This window comes from Sprattus sprattus (genome assembly GCF_963457725.1).
Source record: "Sprattus sprattus genome assembly, chromosome: 16".
Lineage (NCBI taxonomy): Eukaryota > Metazoa > Chordata > Actinopteri > Clupeiformes > Clupeidae > Sprattus > Sprattus sprattus.
The window spans coordinates 20,815,319-20,831,692 of record NC_137914.1 but is presented as its reverse complement, the minus strand read 5'-3'; the positions used below and the strand labels follow the sequence as shown (position 1 = coordinate 20,831,692).

General features: G+C 40.6%; 1 protein-coding gene across 2 annotated transcripts in view; it reads right to left on the bottom strand.

The window, feature by feature from the left end:
- pax7b (paired box 7b) overlaps nucleotides 1-16,374 on the bottom strand; it is a 52,689-nt gene that overhangs the window by 35,214 nt on the left and 1,101 nt on the right. Inside the window, exons 2-4 of one of the 2 annotated variants that reach the window (XM_080853509.1) lie at nucleotides 16,090-16,325; nucleotides 15,493-15,637; nucleotides 15,200-15,328 (exon numbers count right to left, since the gene is read on the bottom strand). In XM_080853509.1, coding sequence (XP_080709635.1) covers nucleotides 15,200-15,328; nucleotides 15,493-15,637; nucleotides 16,090-16,325 — 510 coding nt within the window. The remainder of the gene's footprint in view (nucleotides 1-15,199; nucleotides 15,329-15,492; nucleotides 15,638-16,089; nucleotides 16,326-16,374) is intronic. The other variant, XM_080853510.1, reaches the window with a different exon arrangement.

Sequence of the window (16,374 nt, the reverse complement as noted above, 5' to 3'; positions counted from 1 at the left end):
CTCTCTGTCTCTCTCTCTCACACTCTCTCCCTCTCTCCATCACTCTCTCTCTTTTTGTGTCTCTCTCCATGGTGGCAAACGTTCGCACATTTGTCTTCATCATCCACTGGCCACCCAAACAACTTTTGTCCCCGAGCACTTATAAATGTTAGCTGGGGCAGGGTCAGATGGTGGGGGGTAATTAGGGCATTAGAGCGACAGTGTTTTACCACTGCTCACTGCTGTGGCCCACCATGTGAGCGTGTCATTCCACATAAATATGAAAGAGCTCGGAGGTAAACCCTAACATTATATCTTCAGAGGAGGCACCTACAGTGGTATAGTCAGACAAACTTAAAGCACAGCATATGGCTCATAGTTAAACTGCAGTTAATGCCGTGAGTATACATAATGAGTAGACTACTTAACAAATGGCAAATGACAAGACGAAATGCTCAGTTTACATGTCCATTGTTTTTGATGAATAAATCACCGAAACTTCAGTGTTGGTCAGTCTGAGGGAGCAAATGTAAACGGGGACTCTAGAGTTGGCTATCTCTGACACACAACTGCTTCTAAACAGACTGGCTGCAGGGCTGGATTTGAACAGACCTGTCTCTTGCATGGCATCTAAGAGGAGTCTAAATCTGACACGATGCTGTGCAGTGCCATGGGGGGGGGGGGGGGCCATGAGAAACGTGTTTCATCAGGGAACGTTATCATGGGTTTCATTTCGTTGACAATACTGCATCTTTTGTGCATTGAGCTGCCACACAGTTGTGCATTCAGTTAATGCAATGTGGAAGTGAATTATAATACATTATTGAGATTATTGTTTATATATGTAATAAAGCTGATCATCAACCTTGATGAAACAACAAACGGAAAGTTCATTTAAGTCACACCTTTAATTCTGCATTCATCCATGCAGTTTAAAACTACAATTGAGTATTCTCTAAACCAACTGCATCAGTTTTGTTGATATGGCATTTGGGAAAGACATACATCATCCCCGCTCAGGCTCACCTTGTTCGGCAAACTCATTCTTCTTGTCCCTGAAGGATAAAAGCCCCTCCTTAAGAAGAAGAAGCTTCTGGGGAGAATATAGGAAGAAAGCGAGGGACCAAGAATAGGGGAATGTTCCATAATCTCAGGCTCCCACAACAAACAATTGGTCCTTCTTTTCTTTCTGCACCATACAAGAAAAGAGCAAGAGAAAGAGAGAGAGAGAGAAAGAAAAAATGCGAAGGAGTGGTGATGGGTGATGGTCTTTTAGAGGTCTTGTCATGTGCATGAAGGCTCAGTGGCGCTCTTTTTTTATTTGTCTCTGTGAGTGTGCGCTCACCTTAAACAACAGACAGGCTCAGGGGCCTCCCGGTCCTTTCAGGGCCAATAGAAGGAGCACCTTAGGGGGCCATTTAAGTCTAAAAAGAGTCCTGACAGGCCTGTGCAGCTCCATGGGGCATCAATAAACGCTGACATATTGACTCTCTGTGCCCAAGCGCCACTGGAGAGTGCTGCCTGAATATGAATTCACTTAAGTGCGGAACAGGTCGAGGAGAGAACGTTCTCCTCCAAACACACACGAGGAGTGGCCTGGGTCTTGGGTGCTCTGGAATTGAGTTCAGAGCACAAGTTGGGAAAACTAGCATGGACACGGCTAGAGAAGTAGGAGATTGGATTTGACAAAATACTGAGATGAAAATAAATTCAAAAAACGCCCTTACTGAAGCAAAGCAGATGCCTGTCTATCACCCAGAGAGTGCAGCACTTGTTGTTTATAAGGACGGGCTTGAAGAGAGGTCTTCGGAAGGAACAGGAGGGGGTGGCAACTCATTTTCTGCCTATTTTCCTCCACTGGAGGAGGTGTCCATTTACAACAAGTTTATTTTCAAAGCATTCATTTCCTGGTAGAAAAAAAAAAGACCTAAACTGCAGCCTAGGTCCTTGTAATGCGGAATGACTCTTGGCACAATCTTACAGCACGGGGGCAATGTATAAACACATAACTGAAATTTTCATTCAGTCTCTGTCTTTTTCAATGCACTAACATACACCTCTATTCATTTTCCAGAACTGTAATGATTATATGCCATGCAATATGAGCACATAAACCATCATGCTGAATATTTGGGAAATGTAGTTCCTCCCATGTGTAATATCACCGACATAATCCCAAAATACTACTGTTGGGAAAAATGCATGTCAACATCAGAGTAATATTTCAGCCCCTTATCAATGCTGTATGTGTGTGTGTGTGTGTGTGTGTGTGTGTGTGTGTGTGTGTGTGCGCGTGCGCACGCGTGTGCACGCGTGTGCATGTGTGCGAAGCTGGCAGTGAACTTGATCCAGTTCTTTCAGGGATGAATGTGTTATCATGACATTATGTCTTAGCAAGCTACCCCTTATGAAATGCAAAGTCTTTATCAGTGCTTTGCTTTAGCAGTGCCATGCATGCGTCTTTCCAGAGATAAAACTGCATCATAAACAGAAAAGTGCTGACTGTCAATTTAACCACTGATTTAGATTAAGGGGAGAAAATAAAGAGGCCTATTATATATATTATGCAAGCTCACAGTGGACAGCTCCAGGCCCGGAAAAGGGACAGTTTTAAAAATGAAAGAATAATCTTATTTTGGAAAAAAGCAGATTAATAATCATAGATGAAGATTTGTATTCCCTCCAAACAAATAAGTGATTTGGGAATGTTGAACCTCTTTAAAGCTTATGGATAAAAGGTGCTTTTTGGGCCATCCACCTACTTTTGTTTAAGTTGGCGGGTAGTTTCACTCTTACACAAGTAGTTTAGAAGTTCTTTAAGACTTTAAGTTACCTTTCCCAGAAAAGGTGGCAAAACGAATTACATGTACAGGTCAAATGTGAAAGAATAACCATTGTCATTTTAAAGACCTAGAAGTAATTGTAATAGTTTAATAATAATTTAAATCTTCTTTCTTGTAATGTCAGGTTTTGTCTTGTAACTGCTAAATAAACTCTGAAATGACATGCAAACAGTACTTAATTTATCAAACACTTTAGTTTGAACACCAAATAATTCAAACTAAATTACATATCAAATACAACCACATACAGCGCTGCTTGAAAGTTTGTGACCCCTACTAATAGTTATTATTTCTGTTAAATTAAAATTAAAACAACCTGATTTAATACACTTTTATACCCAAATTCGTAATAGACATTCCAAATAATGGACACAAACAAAAGAACATGATGTAATTTCATCATTTATTAATAAATAAAAAATCTCCTTTAGCAGCAATTACTTCACTAAAGCGTCTTCTATAGATACTAATCAGCCACTCAGATCTACTTGAGAGGGGTTTTGCCTACTCCTCTGCAAAACTCAATGGGTTGAGTGAGGTTGAAGGGGCAATCTGACATGAACTGGCCGCTTCAAGTCCAGCCACAGCATTTAGATTCAGATCCAGGCCTATTCAAATTTCTATTCTATGTCTATTCAAAATGTCTTCTGTCTTCTGTATGCACATGTATCCCAGATGCAGCAAGAGGGGTCTGCATATCTCTAGATGTTATGTTTGGGTTGGTTTTCACCTGATATATTGTGTTTTTTTTAGGGGATATTTTAGAAGGGCGTCTACTTCTAAACAGAGTTGCAGTCATGTTGAATGCTCTCCATTTGTAGATAATTTACCTCACAGTGGATGGATGGAGCTAAAGTCTTTTGGAGATGATCTGTTAGCTTTCCCTTGACTGATGTGCTCTCGCTACCCTCTTCCCGACGTCCTCTGAGATCTCCTTTCCTTTCGGCATAGTTCACTTAGATATGTATTGATGAGACTAAACTGACCTGGTTTCTGCCCAAACTTCCTCAATATCTCTCATTTGATTGGTCTGTTTTATTGGTTACTTAAGCAACAAATTATGTCCCACCTATCCTATAACCTACTTGATTTAACCAATGCAACTTGGGGTTCACTTATTTTTGCACTGCTCATATACCAATTCCTTTTTTATTCAGTTTATCAACTGCTTGCACGATTCACTAGTATACAGAATTGATAAGCATAAACCTGTTATTTCTTTTTTTCTTAAGAGTGGTGCTGATTGAATACGAAAATCATGGTAAACAATAGAAAACTAAGTTGCTCAAGGGGTTCACATACTTTCAAGAAGCACTGTACCTCTGAAATAGAATGAAATGAGAAATTTTCTCTTTTCTCTTTTTTATAAGAGAAGGAAGAAAACGGGAGTACAGCCCGAGGAGAAACTGACAGCGGATGCATAAATAAGCCCATTAGTTAAAAATGTAACGACAAGCCTGTTTGAGGCTGTGAAGCGGGAGAGAGAATTGCCTCTCTTTCTCCCTCCCCCTCTCTGCCTGCCTGCTTCCCTCCATCCCTCCCTCCCCACCGCTCTCCCTCCCTCTCTCTCTCTCTCTCTCTCTCTCTCTCTCTCTCTCGCTCTCTCTCTCCCAGCTGGCTGCCCCTACCGCTGTTCACACTTTGGCCACCACATTCACATTTTAAGTTAGTGGAAAAAATCTGAGCAAATTTCTGATTTGCAACACTCTAGGAACATGTTTATTGTCTTTGTGTGGCTGCAGCAACCCACATATAAATAAAGCTAATGAACAATTCCGGGGTGAAGCGACTAAAGAGCAGAAAATGGGGAATTTTATGGCCGTAAGTGGCGTGGGCTGATGGTGATTTTTAAGCCATTGGAGCATGGTGGTTAACTACTAATCATAGCTGCACAAATGTCTCTGCGCTTAATCACTGTTACACATTACTATGGGCAATGCCTTCATTATAATTCAATAGGCCATAAATCTGTATTGTCCACTTCATATGCAGGCATGGTAATGACAGAGCAATAAGACGTTTGACCCACAGTTGTCAGTTTAACAGGCATAGATGGATTTCAGGCAGTCATTAGCCAGCGCAAAAACACGAGTGGCGAACAACATTGCCGTTAACAGTTGAAAAAGACACCGTGAGTGTTTCTGCTCCACTGCAATGCTCAAACATGAAGTGAAGAATGAAACAAAGACCAGAAACCAGTTTGAAACATGGTATAAAGGCAATCCCCATACTTAGTGTAGAAGTTGTCCTACAAGCACATTACAAATTAAGATCAAAAGACAATTCATGGTGACCAAACACCACATGCATGATCTGTTTGCCAAATGAAGTAGAAATGTTGTATGTAGGTGGTAGTTTTTCAGGAGTCTGAAAAAACGGTTACAGCACCTCAAAGAAGAGATTGTATGTAGAAAAAGATATTCACTTTCTACACACACACACACACAGCAAACGGACAGATCATTGCACACACAGCTTCCTTCATACCCTTCACCTTACAACCCCCCCCCTCTCTCTTTATGAACTCCAGCATATCTGTGGCATAATGTTGTAACACCAATAAGCCGCTGTCATTGCCCTCCTTGCAACACACTTGTTCACTGTCCAGTCTCATTGCAAGACCCTGATTAAATCTGACGCAAGACAAACTAATATGCCCTTCAAAGCCATTTTGCACTTTTAGTGTGACACTTAAACGTAGTTGTTGGGGCTGGGTGGGGGTGGTGGTGGTAGTGGGAGGGAATGAAGGGGAATGGTTGAATAGGGGGCTGGAACCGCAGTTGATCAAACAGGTTTAAAAGAGAATGCTGCCAAAAGAGACAAGACTGCAGTAAGGTTGGGGTGGTGGTGAGGTGTTTACTTGGAATAGAACAGAACAGGAAATGGACTGTTTGTGTTTAGTAAGCTAACAAAGTATTGATCCTTTTGCCCTGGAGTTTTTTGGTTTGTTTGTTTGTTGAAAGTGGTCTCATTCTCTGTAAAAGCCGTCTTGGGGTGTAATCTCCCTTTAATCTGGGCCCTTCATTCCCCCTGCCACCCTTTGTCCTGTCCTGTCCTCACACACACACACACACACACACACACACACACACACACACACACACACACACACACACACACACACACACACACACACACACACACACACACACACACACACACACACACACACACACACACACACACACACACACACACACACACACACACACACACACACACACACACACACACACACACACACTTCTTTGGTTAACTCCCTGGCTGGAATATCTAGTAGTAACACCTGCCAGGAGTGGCTGGTCCATCATCCATGCAGACGTCTCAGCCCGTCCAGGGTCACCTCTGCTTGGGCACTCCCGCCTTTGAGAGGTCTAAGGGAGGGGACCCAGAGGTCACGAATCACAGGTCCTATTGTGCTACCGCTGGGACCAGAGCTACAAGGAGAGGGCTCTTTCTTTGGGGGTAATGTTCACATTAGCTGTGTTGATGATTTCAATTAAGACCAAGGAAACATTGTTCCATATCAATAAAGGATATGATTCCAGGTCTGTACCCCACAATTTAAAATGTGTCTGATAATAACATAGTGAAATATATGAACCATGTCAAGGTGTCTCTTTTATAATGTTTTATCCTTATTAGGAAAATAATAGAATACTATAGTAACAAACTCATTGCAGATTAAACAAATCTCAGTTCTTCATAAAAGTCTCACTAAGAAGCAAACCCTGAGGTAACATTTCTAGAACTTCCCACTAGACCAAACAGCAACGTGACAAAAAGGTAACTTCCAAGTCAATCACTCAGAAAACACTCCATTCCAGCCATTTTGTGGAGGGTGGACCTTTGCTTTTTTTTTCATTCCGATTACCATATTTCTCTCGCAGTTCTGACACCTGCTGCCAAGTGTGGGCGTGTGGAACACAGGACTTTACTTCAAACGCACTAAAGACCCTGAGCTGCAGTATTGACTGAGGCTCAACACCCCCAGATTGGACCCCTCCCACCGCAGATGTACATTAATGCAAAAAAATACAGATCCGTGCAACAGAAAAGGAAGGAGAAAAAAGGCCCTCTCCCTTTTAACATGCTGTTGTCTGGCTTGATCGTGTCAGTTTGAGGGAGCCCATTGAAAGGTATTCATGCATCTGCCTTTAGGATACAAAGGCTGCTAGTTTATAAACTGTCTCCCCAGTTGCCTAAAGGCTTTAGTTCCTATTATCTTTGTGCTCTTAATAAACTTTTGGAGGAGTTCATCAACTGGCCTGAATGGCTTATGTAGTCAGGCCAAAGACACAAAATAACAGACGGTTCTCTACACCCCCTTTCCTTTTCTTTTCAATTGACTGTCTGTTAAAAGGGAGAGTGGGCTGTCAAACATCAGAATGATTTTAGGTCAGCTACAAAGACATTCCATTTAATGAACAGCAGATATTTAAAAGAACAAATGAAGAACTGTTGACTTTTGTATTGATCTTTTAAAAGTAGTAGATCGGAGGCATGCGCTACTCAGACATGTTAAAAAATTAGGTTACTTATTTTATAAATGCCATGTTTTACATATAAACTGAGGATAAAACAATTCACTAAATGCATGGTGACATCTTGACTTATTGTTACTGCTATTATCCAGTATTTAACAATTTAACTGTCTTGAAACTGCACGTTTGTTACAGACAATTTATTTCAATGATTGAAAGCCAGCCATTTACCAATGATGTTTCTTAAATCCCAATTCACATCAAATATGAAGTGCTCTTGAATGGATGCGCCAGTCCACCCTTTTTACAAACATTACACTTTTAACCATGAAGGGATTGATAAAATATTGAATAATGACAATACAAAATATCATACATGTACACCTCAAGAATTCGATCCTTTTACATGTGATAATGATACACTAGCTCAATGACAGGTATGTCAAAATATAATGTGAAGGCCTTAATGGCCATGAAGGTAAGAAGGGAACCCTTGTTAATGGACGCGGAATAAGATAGTAACCAATATCCATTAAAATGGACATTTACTGATTATTTACGTGTTGGAGCTCCTTTTGACCAAATTTGAGCCTAATACTTCTTATTAGGTTAGCCATCCTCCATTTCCCGAGACACTGATGAAATGTGCATTTTTGTCCAGGAAGGGAAGTCACAGTCTTTTGATAAATAGATGCAAAAAAAAATGCACAGCATAACCTGCTAACTCGTTAGGTGGCGTAATGCACGGCATGACCAAGGTCCAACAACCAACTTATACTATTCGCAGCAGGGAACCTATCTTGGTTCAATAACCAGATAGGCCCAAGTCCAATGGGGAGCTTTGGGTCATGAGTTCGAAGAGCAAGCACAACCGGTTCCGAAAACTTCGTTTACCATAGACGCTTTTGGTGACTCTTAGCCTCCTCAGCCTTAAACTGTGCACTTTAACAGGTTGTGCAGTTATCTGCATCCACTTTGCCAATAAATGGCGGAGCCTAGATCATTTTAGCTCTCACAGAATTTCTTATTTCATTTTAGGCAAAATCACCAAATTACTCCATTGTCAGAGGCCCTCTCGCTAAAAATGGCAAATGTGCAAGGCTACTTGCTGTGGGCTGAGTGTGAGCTAGAGTACTTTCGTTTGACGTGATTATAATATCGGTTTGTAGAAAACCCGTGCAAGTTTGTTATGGGCCGGTTATTAGAAAACGTAGGATGAAAGGGTTTAGATAACTTTTCTACCTTGGGCCGCCTCCTCGGGCTTCCCGGATGAATTACATGGGAGAGCAAAATGAGTTGGATTTACTCAAGGTATCTAGACCCCGGGAGCCCCTGTCAAATCCCCACACAGCGGTGACTAATAAACCAGTCATGCATAAAATATCAAGTTAGCCGGATAGAGAGGAAGTAAAAAGGGACCGCTACACTTAAAATTGTACCTATGTGCATGAACAGTGCGTTTATGCAGACTTAACCAAGTTGCGACAGAGAAGTTTAAACTCACTAGTCATTGGTCTAGTATTGCCTAGTTGGATGATTGTGATCAAACTGATGTCAAATGTATTGCTGAAATGGCCGCCACATATTGCAGTAGCCTATTATTCGGTAACAATGCAATCGAAAATACACTTCACCTTCATTTGTGGATGTAATTTTTTTTTTTACATGGACCTACTTTTGATCCATGGCTAATGCCTGAGCTAGAATCGACAGTGTGACAGCGAACCATCTCTATGAACCTAGTTTTCCTCATTTCTGCTCTGTCTGATGAGTCCCTTTTGTTGGCCAATCACGTTCCCATTGGGTTTCCAGACAAGATTATTGGCATTTGTCATTTGTCGGCAAAATGAAAGCAGGATTAAGAAATGGCCACTGAACACTCCATGGCAAAGAAGTGGGCTGCTATTCCTCCATTCAGTGCCTCAGGTTTAGTTCCTCCCCTATGAGTATCTGTTTTCCCAAAGAACTCATTGATGCAATTAGAAAACGACAATAAAAGGAACAAAAATCAACAAATAGTCTCAGCTGCCTAGGTCCACACACAGTAGCCCGAACAATAGCCAAATCCGAAAATAATATATGTTTGTGCTCAGTGACGCTAAAACCAAATGCTGGCCCAAATGCTGGCCAGTGGCCCGATACCATAAGAACGCAACTCACTTTAGAACGGACCAGGGACAAATCCGCTCCAGGCTCAAATGTTAGCACGCTAGTAGCCTATTAAGGATACAACCTGTATATTTCTCCCAATGTAGCATACAGGGTAATGGTTGAGCAAAATCAAGCTGTAGTGATGATGTAGAGACGACAAAGACACTGATGCTCTCCAGTTAAAATAGACATCCAAGTCTTTGGCAGGGGTCACGAAAAGTTCCATGAGCTTCCCATTTTATGGGGCAACATGCTACACTGAAGTAATGGCAAGTCCCATCATCAAAAACACTTTTGTGACACAACATAGGAAGCTCCGAGGCCAGCAGTTTTATTGGAGTCAGCAGGAGTTTTCCCTTGTTGTTTGTTCGTTTTGTTCCTCAGATCTGCCGGGATGCGTCCCCCCCAAAAAACGGTGCTAAGACACGTATAAGTCTGATTTAAGCCATCTAAACATGTGTCTGAGATGTGTCGAAATAACGCTTCTTATCATATTGGATTTTTTTCTTTTTATGTCGAAAGGTGCGGTAATACAACGATTTTACACCTTCAGATTTGATAGGCCCCAGTAGTTGTTCATGAGTAAGGAGGGGGGTCCTTCAGAGTTATTGAGTCGAGAAGGATTATGTTCTTGCTTTTATACGCGAAGAAAAAAATCCCCATGTCTTCTACTGTAGACTTTTGAATTGTGCTAAGTACTCAGAAAAGGGAGATTGTCCCTTTAAAAACCCACCAGAGATCCAAAAACCATTCTCGTTAGTAATATGGGCACCGAGATAGGGCCTGTCCCACATGGCAAGAAATGCTTTAATTAATAGACAGGCAGGCTTGAAAGCAGCACTGGCAGTCTGTAATATGATGAACTCCTATTGTGGTGGTGTCACCACAAATGTTTCAGATAAGCAAAAGCAGCCAAGGATCAAAGACTATAAGCCTCTCAATTTCCTCTAGCCGCTTCTACTTCTTCGCACCTACTTTCTATTTTTTTCTTCTCTTTCCCTCTCCTTTAAAAAAAAAAAATCTGAAACACCCAACAAAATCCCTTTCATGACAACTAAAGGGTGCTCTTTAGGTTAACAGGTCACCCGAGCCCTTGGATGTTGCCTAATTGCACATTAATATTTCACTCGGTCGAGGGGGCTTACTCAACACGTTCTCGCACGATGACTAATATCTTAATAAGTTAGCAGCTCTTAATAGTATGCCTTTATCATGCTATCATCTTGATGTTGTTGCATCATCATTACACTGAAATGTAATCCAGCAGCTCCCTGTAGCCTTCCCAGAAAGGGACATGGTAAAAAAAAAATATCTCAGATGTAAAGATGGTTATTAAGCATATTCATCGCGTTACGCGTTTTATATAATAGTGATTAAGAAAGAAACACAATACAGCATCTTAATACTGGTATTGTCAATTCCAATCAATAAGTTCATGCAGGCCTTTTAACCAGCTGCTGAGAAAGAAGAGGATGATACTTGGAGTGGAGAATTGAAGAGAAACACACAGAGAAAGTCGTTGGGCATCCTCTGTATTTGAAAATGCTGCTTTAAAATTCATGGGCAAATAATTTAATGACTTATAACTCTTCGCTTAAATTCTTAAAGTTGCGTAGCCTGACAAAGCCGTTTAAATTCTAAATTATGGTCATTTGTTGCTGGTTGGACTAATTTGATTTGTTCCACGAATTACGTCACATGGTTTATCAGGATTTGGTTTTAATGGAGTTGTCTCGCAAACGGTTTTATTCTGGTTGAGAATTCTTTACAAGAGTATTTTCTCATGTGACGGTAAAATGTAACGGTAGTGGTAAAATACTGTAAGGCTACATTCACTGCAGTTAGTGTCAGGTGTTACATTTACCAGTTTATGTGAAATAATTTGTAGCCTACCTGTCAAAATAATTAAGCTCAGAGGATCGACGTCTATTGGAGCCTAACAAACTTGTAGGCCAGTCTGTGAAAGTACATCCAGAGATTATTTGGACCATTATAACAACCAACAATTCATAAACAGTGGTACTGTTATAGCTATTTCTACAATTAGATATTTTCCATTTATGTCCAATATTTTTTTTGTTTGTTTTTTTAATATATGTTCTTTAAAACCTTCCCATGTAAATTCCTATGAAATTTGGAGAGGCAGCGAGGGGGAAAGGGGAGGTTAATCCGAGTTTAATACACTGATGCACAGCGCAGGACCGCGGCTGTGATGATTGTGTTATCTCCTCCCAACATTTGGGTCTCCCTCAATTTCAACCCAGCCAAATAGCTGCGAGAAAGTGCAGATGGAGTGACTCTCGATGCCCGAGGAAAAAATGTTATTAATAACTAAATAACTTCTCCATACTTTCGCTAAATCTCTCTCTCTCACACACACCATTCCAGATGAATTTGTTTGAAGTGGTCTCCCGACTCATCCCATCGTCCCTTTTTCTTTCAACGAAGCTTATAGGAGACTCTTAAACACAATTTCATATTCCACAAATATGAGTAGGCTGAACGCGTGCCAAAACACACTCTGCTGTATTCGCGTATTTGAGCATTTACTTAACCGTACTGCATTCCGTTTGTATTGAAATAAAATACACATTGCTTATATTTGGGCTATTATATATATATATTTTTTAAACTGTTATTATTTGACCTGTCAGTCCCATTGTCTTCGTTGCTTCATAGAATCCATGCCCTTTGGACGAGATGACATGACTTGACCTCAACATTTCTCATGTTCTCCTATTCGCAGAACGCACAACATGCGCCTCACTGCACAGAACACATTCAGTAATCCAGTGATCACAACTGCGCATTGGTTTTATTTGAGAATGTGGTTCTTTGATAATTAGATTTAATTTACGAATGATGACCGGGAACCTTATTACTGTAATCTGCAATCACTGTATGAGTTTGGTGTTGATTACCACCTTTCACAGCTGTCGTTCATGTAAGTGTCTGGATGCAAGATTAAGCTTGATGGATCATCTTGGACCATAAGTGTACACCCACTAATTGTGAAATAATTTTCGAACAAACCTTTTTCATATCAAGTACCGGTCTTAAATTGCATGTATGCCTGTTGCCATTTATTTCTCTATGTAACTGCCAGTGGACATACAGGGCTATTGGAGACTGATTGTTTATATATATATATATATGTGTGTGTAAGAAGCAGGCAATGGGTGTTGAAAGAACTGACATGTTAAAAAAACTGGCATATTGTGATAATTAACACATGCTAACAGGACAACTAAATATTGCCATGTCTGGTTTCACCATCTTGAGCCCCATTTCTTTAAAGCACCATAAAATCTGAATGAACACCAGTTGTTATTCTGTGAGGCTCAGACACGGAACCTAAGCGCTCTTTCCTCCTCAAATCCACCCCCATGTATTGTAATAAACAGCTGGCAATTTGCATGCAGATAAATTATAGGCTACCCCTTAACTTAAAATGATTGGTGTATTTTTTCTTTTTCATCTTGCTTTCTGTTTAGGGTGTCATATCAACTAATGCCATCCAAAAATAAAGCAAAAATAAAAACAAAATAAAACGAAATCTTAACAACTGTAAAAGAAAAGCTAAAATCTCATACATTTCTGCCCTGGGCTAGTCAGAGTGAGCCGTTTAGAGATGAAAGTGAAAAGAAATAAAAGGCTCAATTTAATCTGCTTTAAAACCCTTCAACATTACGTTTGTGCTTGAAACTCAGAGAGTGAGGGCTGATTGGGGATAAATACATTTCTTACCATGCCTGCGAGCTATTACACCCTTCCCCAACAGAGATGCTCATTCAAAAGACACCGTTTCCATTACTAGCTCTAATAAGTCTTAACATTATTAAATGCCAGCTGGATGAGCGAGTGAAACGAGCGCAAAGACGAATCTTTTAAGAATTAAATATAAGCAGACACTTGGTAGCCTCGTTTGATCGTGTCACCAAACATGTGGACAGACGTTTGACGAAGAGTTTGAAAGACAATAGTGATATAGTGATATATACGTTGGTAGAACGATGTATCCAACAGAATCGAAAAGAAGGGCAGTCAGACATGCATGCGTCATATTCGTCCGTCGCACCATGTCACGGGAGCTTTGGAATGATCTAGAACTCAGGCTAAAATTTTCTAATCACGGATTGCCACTCTCTATCCATAATCCAAGAGCCCCAGCTCCTGCTGTCCTCTGGATTGTGCCGATTGTTGGCGCTGCCCCTGATCTCAAGTGGCTGTCAATTCGAGGTGGGCAAGGGACGTCATATTTACGCATTATATCAAACCGCGCTTTGCGCAGAACCAAGTCATGAGCAGTTATAACAGCTCCAATGCATCTTATATTCAGGAGTGCAGAACATCATTTGTATTATCTGTGTTATATACTGCATTGGCTATACGCTTTTAACGTATGAAATGTATTTGTGAGTTATGTGTGCGAACTTTTATAATTCATCCATAAAGCATAATTAAGGAAATGCCTTGAAAATGTTTCGTCATAAAACACACACGCACACATCTCACACGCGCGCACTCACACGCACAAATTCACCCACACATACACAGACACACACACACACTTAGGGAAAATACGACAGTTGAAGCAAACAATAGTGCGATTCCAGAATGAGCAGTAGGCATTTCCAAATAAGAATGAAACATTTTGCACCCTCCAATTCTCATTCTATTCCAACAGACGATTCTATAATATTACAAAACTATCTAACAGCAGGGCGTATTGAATAATTCATCTCCCTTTAGTTCCCCTCTTGGCCTTTTGTCCAAAGTTTTTTTTCTTTCTTTCTTTACGGGTTTCTGAATGTGAAAGGACAGCCCCATTCCTTTTCGCTGCCCTGCTTTTTGGGTTCTGCCTTTGTACCTCAGAATCTTTGCTATAAAAGCCTTCAATGGAGTAGAAGGTCTTTTGGACTGAAGTTCATCTTCAAGTTTAGAGAAAACCTGTCTCAATCGAGAAAAAAATGCCTTTTAATTGTCTGATTATTATTTTAAAACTATTGCATTTAAAGTAGATACAAAATATGCCAAGTATTTAATCATCTTATTTGCTATTATCTTTATTTTTTAAAACGGGTTACAGCCTAATATTATTTGACAGAGGACGATAGCAAGTCGCAACTGCCACAGACGGGAACAGAAGGCATGCAGACGGCAAATCATTAACAGGTCTATGTAACAGTGATATTGGGTAAAGTGCAAAATTGTAGTCAATTCGGTCTTGACTTCTCGACAGGAGGTTGTACCGCAACAACACAACACTCCAGTAAAGTCCAACATGCCCTTTTTTATTCGCCTGATCCTCTAAAGGGCTGCGCGTTCACCACTGCGCATTACTGTGAGCTCATGTGCTGTAATTGATATTGATTGTCACATCGGTCATCTGTCAGTGGCTGTTTCAAGGGACCATTTACACCGCTCCAGAGGAGTCTGTTGTGCAAATGAATTTACCCTCAAATACCTCCCTTCCGGAGCAATATAAATAATTAAGTAAATCAGACGGATGGCTTACAGCTAAATGTCATTAAAATCTCGCAGCTATTTCCAAAAGACACTTCCCATTAGGCATAACCTGCGATACACACTGCACTACAAATAAGAAGACCTGTCACTGAATGTTGCTTTGACATGGCATTTTATATAGCCTAAGCTGCACCTGATGACCCTTTCCATGCAAATAACCCGTCTTTTGAAGCAAGTGCAAATGGATAAAGTATTATAAATCCACGCACTTACCTTTATCACCAAGTATGCCATCAATGCTATGTTTAGTTTTCTTCTCTCCTCCGTCGTCTTTTTTATCGCTGTCATCTTCATCATCCTTCTTTCCAAACCGAGCCCTCAGAACCCGACTAATGGAGCTCACTAACAATAATATAATATAATATAATTTCATTATTATTATTACTACTTCTACTACTACTACTACTACTATTATAATTAGTGTTGTTGTTGTTATTATTGTTGAAATAAATATAGTGTAATGTCTTGTCGTTGATGTAAAACAAAATAAAATAAATATTGCTTACCAGATGAGGCCTCACCTGAAGGTACAGTGCTTCGGTCACACACCCCGTCCTTCAGCAGTTTATCTCGGATTTCCCAGCTGAACATTCCTGGGTTTTCGCGCTTGTACTCCTCGATTCTTTTCTCCACGTCAGGCGTTGCAACCTGCTTTTGTGTTGAATGTATCGCCCAACGAAACGATTTGATTTGGGTCACGAGAGAGCAGAAGGGAAAAAAGAAAAGGCAAAAAACATAAACACTATTTATTTCAAATGAACAAAATGTTGCTGTGTCTCTTTTTGCCTGCGCTGCAAAAAAAAAATCCCCTTTTCGAACAATCACACACAGGTAGGTCTCGTGAAGGCTACACTAGTAGCCACGGCCTTTTAATATAGTTACTTGGAGAACATGAAATGTTTACGCTGCAAGTGAAAGTCAGCCGCCGACATGCTGGCTTTATGCAACAGCTAGGACCTTTCCGGATAAAACACAGTGAATTCAATGGCACCCCAATTAAAGAAATAAAACATGAATATAATTAGCTGTTATAATTTCACCCCAGAAGAGTAGAACTTAATAGTCAGAGTACAATTCCTAGTCTAAACTCCACTTAAACTCACCCTGGGTTTACTCCCTCCTATTGCACCAGGACGGATGGAACCGGTTTCCTGATACCGGCAGAGAATTTTGGATACACAACCGTGGGAAACTCGAAGCTGTCGGGATATCACGCAGGGTCGAATGCCGTGGTGGGCCATCTCCACTATCTTGTGTCGGATATGATTTGGCAGTGGCCTTCCATTGATGAAAACACCTCCGAGTTGATTCACCCGACCTTGACCCAGAGGGGTTGACACTATATGGCAAGAAAATGTGACCGCAGTATATAAGCAATTCGTAAAATG